This window comes from Hermetia illucens, chromosome 6 (genome assembly GCF_905115235.1).
Source record: "Hermetia illucens chromosome 6, iHerIll2.2.curated.20191125, whole genome shotgun sequence".
NCBI lineage: Eukaryota > Metazoa > Arthropoda > Insecta > Diptera > Stratiomyidae > Hermetia > Hermetia illucens.
This window is the reverse complement of record NC_051854.1, coordinates 98,733,116-98,748,743: the sequence shown is the minus strand read 5'-3', so window position 1 is coordinate 98,748,743 and position 15,628 is coordinate 98,733,116. Positions and strand designations below refer to the sequence as shown.

The 15,628-nt window shown below is 47.2% G+C and overlaps 1 protein-coding gene across 1 annotated transcript in view; it reads left to right on the top strand.

Annotated features, from left to right (window-relative positions):
- Nucleotides 1–15,628, top strand: part of LOC119660092 — a 34,676-nt gene that overhangs the window by 17,806 nt on the left and 1,242 nt on the right. Inside the window, exons 7-12 of the mRNA XM_038068468.1 lie at nt 6,964–7,046; nt 12,846–12,878; nt 12,964–13,241; nt 13,298–13,463; nt 13,507–13,812; nt 13,872–14,073. Coding sequence (XP_037924396.1) covers nt 6,964–7,046; nt 12,846–12,878; nt 12,964–13,241; nt 13,298–13,463; nt 13,507–13,812; nt 13,872–14,073 — 1,068 coding nt within the window. The remainder of the gene's footprint in view (nt 1–6,963; nt 7,047–12,845; nt 12,879–12,963; nt 13,242–13,297; nt 13,464–13,506; nt 13,813–13,871; nt 14,074–15,628) is intronic.

Sequence of the window (15,628 nt, the reverse complement as noted above, 5' to 3'; positions counted from 1 at the left end):
TTCCGAACAGGGCTCTGAAGGTGGCGGTCAAGGCCAGACCAAGGTGGTTCGCAAGCACATTCGAATCGTGCATGGCGGAAGGAGTGTTTCCTCCCAGTGGAAGAGGCAGAAGCTGGTCTTGCTACCGAAGCCCGAAAACCACCCGGCGTGCCCTCTTCATATCGCCCTATTTGTCTCTTAGACACCATGGGGAAGATGTTGGAGAGGGTGATATACAACAGGCTGCTCCCGTTCATCGAGCTTGCGGGTGGTCTTTCAGAGCGGCAATATGGGTTTCGGCGAGCCCGTTCTACGGTCGATGCAGTAGCAAAGGTCGTGGAATTGGCTCGAAATTCAATGGCTATGGGCAAATGCTGTGCTCTGGTGACGCTGGACGTCAAAAATGCTTTTAACTCAGCCAACTGGGGCTGGATTAAGGGCGGTTTGGCCAAACTGGGTGTTCCTAGCTACTTGGCTCGGCTTATTGAGAGTTACTTTTCGGACAGACTTCTCTGGTACGAGACGGACGACGGGCCGAAGGAGTACATTGTGACAGCAGGTGTGCCTCAAGGTTCTGTATTGGGACCGCTGCTGTGGAACATAATGTACGACGGAGTGCTTGGCCTTCGCGTGCCGGAGGAGACAACACTGATTGGTTTTGCGGACGACTTGGCGGTAGTTACAATTGCAAAGCATCCCAAGGACGTGGAGCTTTATGCAAATGAAGCCATTCATACCATCAAGTCATGGTTACGAATGGTCAAGCTGGACCTGGAGGACGAAAAGACGGAGGCGGTCCTCATTACCAACCGTAGGGAGAACAACACGGTTACCATCCAGGTTGGTAATCGTGAGGTTGTCTCAAAATCGGTTGTCAAATACCTGGGGGTGATGATCGATGCCAAGCTGAGTTTCAAGGGACACTTGGATTATGCGCGAGAGAAGGCAGCATCTGCCAGCTCATCCCTTGTAAGGATGATGCCTAACGTGGGAGGGCCGAAGTATAGTCGCAGGCTACTCATCGCGGGAGTGGTGAGGTCGATCCTGCTATACGCGGCCCCTGTCTGGGCGGGAGCGTTGAACCACGCTGTCAACCGGAGGAAAATATGTTCGGCATACCGGCCAATTGCGCTAAGGGTGTGTAGCGCATTTAGGATGGCGTCGTCGGTGGCAGTGTGTGTTATCGCAGGAATGATCCCTATAGATCTTCTAGCGAGCGAGGCACACTGGCTCTACGAAAAACGGAAGCCAAATCCAGCCGAGGTGAATGCGGATTTCCGAAAAGCCATCAGGAGAGAGTTGTGTGGCAAGAGGCAACAACGATGGGATAACTCCGACAAGGGCAGGTGGACCCATACATTGATCCCGTGTATCGAGAAATGGGTCAACCGAAAGCACGGAGAATTGAACCACCTGACACAGTTCCTTACGGGACACGGTGGCTATAGGAAGTACTTGCATCGCTTCGAGTTGGACGAGTCTCCCTACTGTCCTGAATGCGGTGCTACACTCGAGGACCCGGAGCACGTTATGTTCCATTGTCCCAGATTTCTGCAGCAGAAAAGGAGGTTGAACAGCATCTTAGGGGCCGACATCGAGCCCTCCAACCTGGTGGAAGAGATGTTGAAGTCGGAGGAAAACTGGATGGCGGTAAATGAGGCAGTAGCCGTGGTGCAGACAAAACTCCTGGAGTTGGATCGAGCTCGGAAGGCGGCGCGACGGAGACGTGACATGGACGAGCTGGTATAGCGAACCAGAGCCTCCCCCGCGAAGTAATACTTCACGGTGGTCCTGCGGGGAGCGGCGGAAGAGTGGGGGTGGTTTTAGTGGGTGTGAATCCCACACACTGCTGCAACCTGGCGCAGCAGCGTCTTTCGAAGATTTCCACCTCCATCCATAAAAAAAAAACAGTCTATTATAGGTGACCCTCACTATCATCTTCCTCATTGCATCGAACCATCGGGCGATATGATGCTGTATTTCAAGGTGGTCTATTGGCTTCGGCAAGCAACATCAATTTCTGCTTTTCCCACTAAGCAGGGAATATTTCTTCTTTTAAGGACGCCTCGAAAAGGTGGCACTGCTAGTGTCAAAGCTCTATTGAAGCAAGGGTCTAGGGTCTCATTACCGCCGTTCCAATCACATATGCCGCAGCTCTTCCTGGGTTAGTGGAAGTACCCACTTTTGTGGTTAAGAAACAGAGTGGCAAAAATATCTTCCAGAATGACCACCCTGGAGATCTCAGCTGAAGGGTTTCTATCGGCATGTGTTGTGTGTGCGCTAGTTTGTGGTGGGGGAGAAGTGTAGCCTCCGAGCACTCAGAGCATGGTAGCCCAATGTACTCGACTCCCCCGTCTTACAGGATATCCTGGATTCGTTTATATACCGCAAGATTTCCTATAGTGGATGTGATGCTACCTAGATCTCAGAACTAAAGTTCTAATGTCTGATGCGTCCATAGACGGGGCATTCACATACAAAATGCTCCATGGATTCTGCTTCCTCATTACAGAAGGGACACGTATCATCTTGTACAATTCATATTCTAACCATATATCCAGGTAGTGATTTATGGGCCATGGGTGAGAATACCTCTATAAGTCTTCTTGCTTTTCAACAGGATAAACTTTGCAGTATGTCTGTTCTTTTTTTTTCCCCCGATGGAAGGTGGAAAGCTTCAAAAGCTACCGCAGGCTCCTGCCACACGGTTATGTGGGACTCTTACCCACTAAAACCACCTCCTTCTCCTTCCACTCTCTCCACGGGACTCCCATTTGGTATTACGTCGCGGGGCTGGATCAGAATTTATTCTGCGCTCATGTCAACATTCGTGTTCCTCTCGCATTCATTCTTTCGGATGACTTCCTCCTGCCTAAGCTTCTTTCCGATGGCTGTAACCACTTTTTCAACTTCGGTCCATATCCCCTTGGTTTTCACCATAAGCTCCATGATATTTTCGGGTGTAAAGTGCTCCCCGGTTGTAGCTTCTAATTCAGTCCTTTGGGTTTCGAATCTGGGGCAGTGAAAAAAGACATGTTCTGCGTCCTCTGGAATGTTTGCACACTGTGGGCAATATGGCGAATTATCACGCCCAAATCGATACAGATATGCTCGATAGCCTCCGTGTCCGCTCAAGAATTGAGTTAGGTCGAAACCTACTTCGCCGTGTGGTCGCTCGATCCATTTCCGTATATCCCATATGATTTTGTGAGTCCAACGGCCTTTTTCTGACTCGTCCCACTTCTCTTGCCATTCCGCGACAGTTTCAGCTCGTGCGAACTGTCGCCGACGGGCAGGAGATTCTCCGGTGAGGTACGTTCGATCGTAAAGTCGTTGTATTTCTTTCGCCAGAATCTCAATCGGGATCATTCCTGCTATCACGCAAGCTGCTTCATTAGAAATTGTTCTGTAAGCGCAACATGTTCGGAGTACACTTATGCGATACGCAGCTCCAATCTTTTTCTTATTTATTATATTTTCCAGTGCATCTGCCCATACTGGGGCTGCATACAGTAGGATCGAACTGACCACCCTTGAAATAAGGAGTCGACGGCTCGGCCTTGGGCCACCTATATTTGGTAGCATTCTCGCAACCAGCGCTCCGATGTTATATGCCTTGGTTGCTGAACCCTCCACATGCAATCTGAAATTCAACCTCTGGTCAATCATTACACCTAAGTACTTAAGTGCAGGCTTGGAATAAATTGTTTGGGTTCCAACTTTGATCTTCATGGAAGTGCACTTTCTACGCTTGGTAATAAGTACTACTTCCGTCTTATGCTCTGCGAGCTGTAGACCAGCATTCTATAACCAGGATTTAATCTCATAGACTGCTTCACTTGAATAGAGCTCGGCTTCCTCGAGAAGGCGTGCAACAACCGTCACACCAATATCGTCCGCGAAACCAATGGAGGCAACACCAGCAGGAAGGTCTACGGTCAGTACCCTATTATACATAATAATCCTAGGACAGACCCTTGTGGAACTCCGCATGTCGTTTGGTAGGATTTCATTCCTTCATCTGATTCGCAGCACAGAATCCTATCGATTAGGAAGTCGGCAACAATACGCACCAGGTACTTCGCCACGCCTAAGTTAATTAGGGACTCAAGTATCTTGCTCCTTCTAGCGGAATTGAAGGCATTCTTCACATCAAGTGTAATCACTGCACAACATTTACCCTCGTCAAGTGCGGTCTTAGCTGTGTTAGCTACTAGGACAAGTGCATCCGTTGTAGACCTCCCCTTTCGAAAACCGAACTGATTTTCAGAGAGACCGCCATCCTTTTCGGCAATTCGAATTAATCTGTTATAGATTACTCGTTCGAATAGTTTGCCAGTATTATTTAGAAGGCATATCGGCCTGTAGGACGAAGCTTCACCCCAAAGGTTTGTTTGGCTTGGGAACTAGAATTAATTTCTGCTTCTTCCATTGTGTAGGAAATACTCCTTCTTTAAGGCATGTGGTGAACGCCTCGGCAAACATATTTGAAGCTATTTTTACTGCTGCCTTCAGAGCTTTATTGGGGATGCTATCCAAGCCAGGTGCTTTATTTCCAACAATTTTATCCGCAGCTTCGAGAACCTCCTTTTCGCTTACCATTGGAACTTCGGCGGTGTCTATCTCGACAGTGGGAAGGTCAGCGTTACCCACAGTCTGAGGGAAGAGATCCGTTACTATTTCATCAAGCAGAGTAGGGGAAGAGATCGGTGGGGAACGTTTGCCTTTAACTTTCGATATTACGGTTTTATAGGCGCCACCCCAGGGGTTCGTGTCAGCTTCATTACACAGTCGCTTAAAGTGTTCGCTTTTACTTTTCATGATGGCCACATGTAGTTTCTTCCGAGCGTTTTTATATTCTTCATGTAATTGTTCGTATCCAGATCGGTTTCTATTTCGCTGACTGGCCTTGAGGCCTTACGGCATTCTCCGATTTCAGAATTCCACCAGAAGTTCACAACTCGCTTCTGTGATACAACATACCTTGGCATGGATGCGTCACATGCTCGTCGCAACTTCTCGCCAATCTGCAAAGCTTTATTTTCTGCGCTTCCTTCAAGCGCTGTATTTTGCTGCAGAACCTCTCCGAAAATCTCCTCGTCAAACCTATTAGCTGCCCACCTTTCAGCTCTCCTCCGAGACCGTTTCATTCGTTTATCATGTCTGATTTCAAAAATGATGGCCTGGTGGTCGCTATGTGTATATTCGTCACTGACATACCACTGCAGATCCTTAGCTAAAACATCGCTAACAAAAGTGACATCTATCACGGACCCCATTTCTCTCTTATGGAAAGTGTTCACGCATCCAGTGTTAGCCACTACAAGATTCAGACGAGAAAGAGCTTCGAGTAATATTCGTCCTCTTGCGTTCGTTTCTCGGCTGCCCCATTCTTCAGCCCATGCGTTGAAATCTCCAGCCACTATCTTAGGACTGTGGTTGTGTGCGTCTGTTGCTAGCCTCTCCACCAAAGAATGGAACTCCTCTGTCGTAAGGCTTGGAGCCGCATAACAGCTGTAAATAGATATTCCGCCTATTTTTGCTCTAGTGAAGCCATTCTCGAGGATCTTGGTGGTTCCTTCTATGGCCCGATTTCCGCATGTCCATATCGCTGCCTTTCCGCTCTTATCCGCGACCCATACTTCACTGTCTAGGTTTTTGTACTGCTCGCAGATAATAGCAACGTCGATTTCGTTTTCCAATATCGTCTGGGAGAGCAGGTCCTGAGCCGCTTGGCAATGGTTCAGGTTTAGCTGTAGGAACCTCATTTGCGCATAGTGTTGATCGCCTTCCTATACACCGGACATGTGCTGCTGCCTGTGACATGGGCGCTGTCAATGTCGTTTATTTGCCTGCAGAACAGACAATTGGGTTTTTCTTCGCAGGCTTTTGCAATGTGGCCTTTATTTCGGCATTTACGACACAGGTCGGACCTATCGTGAACGCTAGGCTTTGCCACCTGTCAGTATGGGAAGCTTATGTCGACGTATTCACATAACTGTTTGAAGCAGTTTTTTTCTGAACGGCCTCTTTTAAGCGGCCCTGCAGTTGTTTGTATACTCCCTCTCGTTCGTCGTTACCGGTCTTCCCCATAGCCTTTAGTACAACCACCTTGTCCGGAAGCAGATGGCACCCAAACTTAAAATTGCATGGTTCCATCAGTAGTTGGGTTACCTACTGAAGAGGGGTCGCCTTTTGGGCATAGTAACATCGCATGACTTTTTCTCTGGTTGTACCATCTAGTCGTACGTGGACCTTGAGACGGAAAAACCTGTCCACCTCAACAGCTGTCATCGACCATTCCCTTAACTCGCCCGGCATTTCGTGAGAGGTCTTTTTCGAGCTCGATTCGTTTTCAATTGCCATTCAGATTATCTATGGTGACTGTGAGTGTAGTCGCTCTTGACTTGCCAAGTAATTCTTCCGGTTAAAGCGGCGCTAACGTATGTAAGGTCTACCATAGGGCCCACGACCCTTCCTCTAAAGTGTATGAGGTCCCGTCATTCGCGTGCTCCGCGAATGCTTCTCAAATTCATTGTTGCGTTGCCCCATCCACGAGCGTACACGTCTGGCGTCGAGAACTAAAGCTAAGTGCAGTTCTGAGCTTCCAAGATGCAGATACAATCCCATAGCATAGCTTCACTGCTAGCCACACCTGTCGACAGAACACTCCAATGGAGCTTAGGTGCACTTTTGATTTATTTTTCTTATATAGCTCTGCCCTTGGGATTGGGCCTTGCTCAACACTATGTCGAATTTGAGGAACGCGCGTAGTAATTTTTCTATTGATGATAATGGAAGCGCGATAGTCGAGTTTTTATCAGCAGAATTTCAGGAGATATAATCCATCAAGGCTATTAAATTAAATTATAAAAACTACTATATAACTAGTTTGGGTTCCTATCATTCAGTGTTGGTTGGATCGTGGAGCTAGAAACGTTGCATAATTCCATTGTGATATTAATAAAATGAGCTTCAATGCAGATGAGCTAGAAGCACCTGAGTGGCTTAATTCCAACTTCTTTAAGAAAGTTCTTGAGTATAACGGAGACCTGAAGGATGTGACGGTAAGGATCTTATTTACTTATACTTTGAATGTAGTTCAGTGACATTATTTGGTATCATTTTGCCAATAAAACCAGGCTATTAAAAGAACTTTGAGAGTCTGACGTTGATACACCATCTTTTATCTAAAACTTTGACGAGCAACAGCATTAAAGTTTTTATTTTGGTCATGAAGGATTTCTGAGACCGAAGTCGTCCTTTCTACTACTAAACTTCAGATTTCCTTACTTCCGTGCATCTTAAGTTATGTGCATCAGAAGGGACCATAAAATCAAAGTGGATTGGCAGCAAATTACAAGAAATGAAAGGGAAGATTCCCATCTGTCAATATGTTGTCCAACATGGTCTTAATGAAACAATTTTCACCATCCCATTACTACAAGAACACTATTCAGTGACAGAAGGTACTAAACGACAATACGTCCTTCAACTCAAGAGTAATAATAAAATATATTACAATATCATAAGGAAGAGGTTCAAAAGTTGACTTCAGGATCATCATCATCATCAACGGCGCAACAACCGGTATTCGGTCAAGGCCTGCCTTAATAAGGAACTCCAGACATCCCGGTTTTGCGCCAAGGTCCACCAATTCAACCGTGCGCGCATTTCATCATCGTAGCTGTTATCGGTTGTGATTTTCGACCCTAGATAGGAGAAATTGTCAACGGTCTTAAAGTTGTATTCTCCTATCCTTATTCTTCCTGTTTGACCAGTGCGGTTTGATGTTGTTGGTTGGTTCGTCTTCGGTGCTGATACTGCCACCATATATTTTATCTTGCCTTCATTGATGTGCAGCCCAATATCTCGTGCCGCCCGCTCGATCTGGATGAAGGCAGTTTCTACGTCTCGGGTGCTTCTTCCTATGATGTCAATATGGTCAGCATAGCAACTACTGGCCTGGTGGACTTAGAGAGGATCGTACCTCTTGAATTTACCTCAGCATCACGGATCACTTTCTCGAGAGCCAGGTCAAAGAGGACGCATGATAGGGCATCATCGTAGACCGTTGTTAATGTCGAATGACCATTCAACCATTCCAGAAAATTCCAGAGGGATCCTGGCGGGTTTATCTAGCCTCGCACGTTAGTTCTTCCACCTAGTCAGTTTCATCAACTTCCTTAGGATACCGAGTTCTCTCATGGCCGTGTACAGCTTTACCCTGGCTATGCTATCATAGGTGGCTTTAAAGTCGATGAATAGATGGTGCAACTGTTGCCCATATTCCAACAGTTTTTCCATCGTTTGCCGCAACAGAAAATCTGATCAGTTGCTGATTTGCCTGGAGTGAACCCTCTTTGGTATGCGCTTTGCAAGATAGAGGAGAATATCTTATAGATGGTACTCAGCAACGTGATACTTCTATAATTGCTGCACTGCGTGATATCTCCCTTTTTATGTATGGGACAGATAATGCCTCGTTGCCAATCTTCAGGCATTGATTCGTTGTCCCATACCTTGAGTACAAGTTGATGAAACACTTGGTGTAACTGGTCACCTCCATATTTAACCAATTCGGCTGTAATTCCATCGGCTACTGGCGACTTATGATTTTTTAGCCGATGAATTGCATGGACTGTTTCCCCTAAACTTGGTGATGGCAGTATTTGTCCGTCGTCTTCAGTTGGCAGGACCTCCAACTCGCCGATATTTGAGTTGTTGCGCAGTTCATCAAAATAGTCAACCCATCGCTCCAATCTGCCCATTCTATCGGAAACCCGATTTCCCTCTTTGTCTTGGCAAGATAAGCATCGAGGTGTGTAAGGCTTCATCCTGCTGACTTGTTGGTTAAATTTCCGTACCTGGTGCGGTTGCTTTTGGTTGTCCCGGGCTTCCGTTTCCCGTCTGTGAAGTCACTTCTCCGTTCGACGGAGTTCTTGGTAGGCTTTTGTTCAATATTCACTTTCACCTAATTGTCAGAGGGGATTGTAGGCGGGGTTGTAATTCAAGCCCGGAGCATTATGTCTGGAAAGGCCCACGTATATTTGTGGATTGTGAACTTTCCGCGCAAACCAGGTGTTTCCAACAACCATTCCGTGCGATACTGCTAACTGTTGAAATCTTTAAACATGATTTTGATATCATACTTGGGACAAGTTTCGAGAATCCGTTGCCTCGTAGAAGGTATCCTTCTCCGACCAATGACTAACTTTGATGAGGCTTATATTTCGGAATTTGCCCAGCAAACGCAGAGTGCCTAACCTTTCGCTTATATTTTATAGCCGATAACAACAGGTTTCATTTTTTTGGCTGACTAAGAATACTCCGAGCACATGTTTTACTGGATGATCGCAATAATATATGGTGTGGCGGCTCTTCTCCAGAAAACTGATCCCTGTCCAGCGCATCCCTTGCAACGCTGTTACATCAGCCTTATATTGGGACAGGGTATCGGCTAGCTGCTGAGCACCTCCATCTCTGTACAGGGAGCGCACGTTCCATGAGGAAATGAGCAAATCGTTATTCCGTTATGGTTGTCAGGTTCGTCGTTTTAAATTTCATCCTGTCCGAGGCTCTTTCTATGACTTCGTAACTTGGGTTTTCCATCTAGGGTTTTTTTTTTTTTTAGTAGGGTAGGTGAATGCGTTTGCGCACAGAGTGTTGGACACCCGCAACAGCACGCTGGCGGACTACCAACTAAACACCTCCCTGTCATCAGAGAACTGCGCAGGGCAACGGGGATCACTCCCGCAATCCACAGCCGATTCGGAGACCGTGCGATAAGCAGACGCCACTCGCAAAGCTCCCCGCCTCTGCACTTGAGCGAGGCGTTTACGATGCACCTGCTTGTCAAGGGCATCAGCCGATACCTCCGCACCATAGAGAAGGACGAACTGCGTTGCTCCCATGAGGAGACGTCTCCTAGTTGATATAGGGCCGCCGACATTCGCCATTAGCCGACTCAAGGCCGCGACTCCTGCTGCAGTCCTGTTCGCGGCTGCTTTGATTTGCTCGAAGAAGCTCATCTTCGAGTCGAGCATTAAACCAAGGTATTTAATCACTGGTTTTGACTCTATAGTCAACTCGCCGATCGATATGGGACGCAAGGTTGGGATTCTCCTTCTGGTCAGGTTTTTTCCAGCGCAAGGTTGAAATCGTGAGCAGTCATCCATCCCCTTACCCGTCGCATCAATATGCCAAGTCTGCTTTGCGCCTGTTCAACAGTGCGTCCGGCAACAAGTGCCCCAACGTCGTCTACATAACCGACCAGCGCGACTCTTCGGGCATATCGAATCTCAGCAGACTATCGTAGGAAGCGTTCCAGAGGTCCGGCCCTAGGATGGATCCCTGCGCTACTCCCGACGTGATTTCCATCCTCCTCTGGTCCTCTAGCGTCTCATAGATCAGGGAGCGGTCTTTCAGATAATCCCTCAATATCCGCAAGAGATAGTTTGGCACGTGAAAGGAGTTCTCTAGTGTGCCTAGCATATCTGTCCATCTTACGGAATTGAAGGCATTTCTGACATCAAGCGTTATGAGGAGCACTATCCGTCGAGATCGGCGGCTGTGTGCCCCGGCTCGATTAAACGCATCTACGACCTCCATAACAGCATCCACTGTACATTTCCCCGTTCTAAACCCGAACTGCCTTGCGGATAAGTACCCGGCAGAACGGATCGCTTCAGCGAGTCTACCCCTGATGAGCTTCTCGACCACTTTTCCGGCCATGTCAAGCATACACAGCGGTCGGTATGCAGACGGGAGCTCCGGGTCTCCGTTACCCTTACTGATCAACGCGAGTCTGGCCACTTTACAGCGACAATGAAAAATGCCCTCCTTCAAGCACGCATTGAACGCTTCGAGAAGCAATTCTGGCCGTTGGCGGAACACCAGTTTGTAAACTTCCGCCGGGATGCCATCAGGACCGCTTCTTCGAGTTCTCCCATTGTGAAAAGGGGGCAATCCACGACGCTTTCCGCGCTATTTACATCAACCCGTATAGGGTGTCTGGGGAACAATGCCCGCACAATGCGGTCCATCTGGTCGGTGCTCAATATGCAGGGCTTCCGCAGAGCCCCGATTTTCCGAGTGACAAACTTATAGCCAAGTCCCCACGGGTCCTCATTCACCTCATTAACAAGATTTTGCCAGCCGCGAGCTTTGCTTTTGTTTATAGCGCTGCGGAGTCTCCTTTTTGCTGATCTATATTGTGCCTTTATGGCACATGCCCCCTCGTTGGCGTACAAACGTTGTGCCAAACGGCGGAGCTTATGACACTCCTTCCGTAGGTCGGCAATTTCCGCCGTCCACCAGTACATAGAAGCCTTGTCGCGCATGGGGCCTCTCCGGGGCATGGAAGCCTCACACGCCGTCGTTATCAGATTCATCACTGAATTTACGACGGTGTCAGCTGCGACACCACCACCCCCCGGAGTGCCCCCCAGTGCGGTCCTACCTGCTCCAAGAGCTTCAACGAACCTTCCGATGTTCACCCTCGCGACATTCCACACGCAGGGAGAACGTCATGTTGGTGCTCGCCGGCAAGTAGCGTCAAACACTTCGAACGCAATGTACTGATGATCACTTGCCGAGAAGTCTTCTAGGACTCGTCACCCGTCCACCGATGATGCCAGAGATTCGGACGCAAAAGTGATGTCAGGAATGCTTCCTTCACAACCTGGGCGCCGAAACGTTGGCGTGGATCCGGTGTTTAAAATTACGAGCCCGGTTCTCGCCGCCATTTCCAGAGTCCGTTTCCCTGTGGAGTCTGATTGAGGCATGCCCCATTCAAGAGCCCTGGCATTAAAATCACCGCCAACCAGGATTCGTCCCTCCGTGCTCCAAACAGCGTCCTCCAGAGCATCAAGCCGGCGCTGAAAGTCCGGAATCGACTCATTCGGCGTCAGGTAAACGCTAAAAAACGTTATCCCTAAACACCGGATCCAGACAAATCCGTCCCCCCGGCCTTCGGCAAGAACACGAAGTCGAACGTCGTCCCGAACCCAGATGGCAGCGGTGCCCGATAAGTCGAGATACCATGAGGACGGGTCCTTGTTTCGGTATTGCTCGCTAATCAGCACTAGATCAGCATTTACTTCCGCAGCGAACTGTGCTAGCAACTGGTGAGCGGTTGCACTCCGGTGCATGTTAATTTGCAAAATGCGGATCATGGCGTTCGCACCCTAGCCCTCTCGAATTCCGCCCTGAAGATCGGACACCGTCCCGAGCCCGCAGTGTGTGCGACGCATTCGCCAGACGCGCCACGATCCCTGCAGAGAACACAACTCTCGCTTTCCTTGCAAGTCTTCCATCTAGGGTTGTCAGCCTACCCAACGCCCCACCTGAAGGACCAGTTGGTATAATTTGTCCCGTTTTTAGGCGCGGGAGACGCGCCTTCATCCTTCTCCGTCTGCAGTTTTTCATTAAGAGAGAACTACCAGCGATCACTACGTGGAGGTGGAGATAAGATTTCGTAGTAGTGCTGTTGGTCTGGGTTCAGTAGGCGTTTCCCAGGTTTTATGTTCCATTGTGGGTACCAATCCAAGTTTCGCCCTGAGAGCTATACTACTCTTTGACGCATCCTACGTTCAGTAAACTATAATCCTATGATCCCCAGTAATGTATGTAGCACGGTCTCCCATTATATTCGAATAAAACAAAGTTTTCGACCCTATTGAAAAAGGTACTAAGGTTGTCAATGATCTGTCGAAAACAGCCAACGCCGACATGCGCTATGGAATTGCTTCATTCGTTAGTGCATTTTGGAGGAGGTGACGTTTCACAATTGGCGTTCTTTGTAATCGACGCATCGATCAATGACTCAATTCCAAAATTTTCCCCACTGTGGTTCGTCGAGTCAGCCCTGCTACCAAACAGGGCAAAAGCTAAAGAAGGTTTGCTCTCTGATAGAAGTCATATATTTTACATATAAAACGTTGATTGATTCAATTAATAAAAAAATCTCTTCTCATTCTCTAGATCAATGACTTCCATATCTCTCCAGCTACAGCACTTGGTGATCACTTTTCCAGCGTCATGTTTCGAGCAAGGGTCAATTATTCAACACAGGACTTTCCAAATCGTAAATGTTCGATAATCATTAAAACATTGCCAGTGGCTGAAGGATATAAAAAGGAAATGTTAGAAAAACCCGAAGTGGACTTTTTTGATACCGAAATGTTCATGTATTCAGAAGTCTTGACGGAATGTGGAAAAATTTTAAGGAACGCAGGCTACACTGACATGCTGACTGCAAAGTGAGTATCGTGAACAATCAAAGTTTGTATCAATATTTAATAGTTTTGTCCGGTAGAATGGTTTACCAGTCAACGGAGCCACAAAAAGTAATTGTTTTTGAAGATTTAAAAGAACTCGGATACTTTATGTTCCCAAGGATAATTCCAAACGAAAAAGATACTGAACTAATTTTCTCCAAGTTGGGACAATATCATGCGGCTACCTTCAAGTTAGCAGCCGAGGTAAATAATGCTTGAATTGGAAGTTAAGGTTATGTAAAAGTAGAGTTTCAACTTTCAGGGCCACAAAGGACTCAATCGAAAAGGAGGGCTTTTTAATTTGGGTGACATGGACATTTTAAATTTCCTCCAAGATCCGTTCACGTTTTTTAAACAACTCGTAGAATCATTACCTGGTTTTGGGGTAGCCTCAGAAAAGCTGGAGAAAATTTCATTTGACAAAATCATAGAAAAATGTGCGCAAACTGTCAATACACCTACAGCATATGAGGTCCTCAATCATGGTGACTTCCACATCAAAAACCTGATGTTCAAGGGAAAAAATGGAATAAACGTTTCAGAAGTTGTACTGGTATACAATAGTTAAATTTAGCAATTATTGGTATTACTTCATTATTGACAAATATTTAGCTTGACTTTCAAATATGCCATTGGGGTTCGCCAGCCTTCGATCTTATCTACATGTCAGCCGTGGTTCCGCCCAGTATGCGACCGAAGGCCTATCGGCATTATTTCGATACATTCATTGATGTCCTGGAGAAGTGTGATTACGACGGCCCATTACCTACATTCGAGCAACTGGAGTTGGATTTGAAGTCATACCGAAATATGGGTAAGCCAACTTTTGTTTATATTTAGTATGAGAAAGCGAAACATTATAACGAAAGAAAGGATTTACTTCTTCTCTTCGCGGATATCCTCATTTCGGATGTGATCAAAACGTATCACGCCATTAGTCCAACGCAACATCTTCGTCTCCATTGCCGCAAGACGACTTTCATTCTTATAGTTATTTTTATAGTCGGCTAGCACCCAGAACCATAGAAAGCGACAGGACGGGTGACATTGCGGTAAATTTTAGATTTGAGACGTCGATTACAACGAACACCAGTTGTGGAACGCCACTTCATCCGTGCGTTAATGTGTGAAGCAATTTCATAACGCAGTTCTCCATTGGCTGATAGCTTTGATCCGAGATATTCAAATCGCTCAGTTCTAGGCAGATCACTGCCGCTGATAGTGATTGTGCCTGTTTCATGAGGATCGGTCGTCAAAAATTCAGTTTTGTTTAGACTCAATCTGAGACCGCAGTGTGTAGGGCGCTGGACGTTAGATATCCCGTGTGACGGTGTCCATAACAAAGACAAAGAGGAGTGGTGAGAGGGCACTTCCTTGATGCACACCAACAGAGACACGAAGCGGTTTTGATACACCCGCCATACTTCGAACTTTACTGTTCGGATCGTGGTAGAACAATTGAACCCAGCGCACGAGTTCTTCTGGCACTAAGTGTTGTCGTAAAGCATACCAGATGAGTTCGTGTGGCACACGGTTAAACCCCTTCTCTAGATCCAAAAATGCAATGTAAAGAGGGCGATGCTTTTCGCGGTGTTTCTCCATGAGTAACCGCGCAGCATGTATTGCGTCAGTAGTTCCGCAGTTTCTGACAAATGCGGCTTCATTCACGGTTATTTCAACGATGTCACGAATACGGTTCTCAAAAATGCGTTCAAAAATCTTCATGACATGAGAAAATACCCAGATCGGATGGTAATTTGAACATTTTGGTGGACTACCTTTCTTTTTCCATATTGGAACTGTGGCACTTTCTTACCAGTCAGATGGTGTTCTTCCTTTCTGAATAACTCAATTAAAGAATGCACTGAGCCACAGTGTTAGGTCCCAGCTCTTCGCTTTCCAGAGCTCAGATGCGATGTGCGTCAGGTCCTGTGGCTTTCCCCGATTTCATTCGTTTTATTGCCTCCTCGACTTCAGTTGCGCTGACAGTGAAGCCCATGGTGTTTTACGTAGGCACCTGTCGTGAGACTTAATCCTACGGTCCTCTTAAGACATGGATTGATTTTGTGACCACAATCAGAGCCCCGCTGAGACAAGCAACAACGACACCAGTCTATACCAAGTGCATGGATTAGCATTCATTCTGGTGGATGCAAGAATTACCTAAATCTCTACCGAACTATGGAGTACGGCACCCGTGTTGATACGCAACACCACGTCAAGGCCCGCAGGTCTCTTCTCGCTTGAGCATAACCACAACCACCATGAAACTCCCACTAGGGGGGCCAACCGCAAATAACCGAGCTGTCCTCACATACAACAGGAGTTCACCCGAAGTATGTGAGTCCAGGGGCTTTCCACCGGGAAAG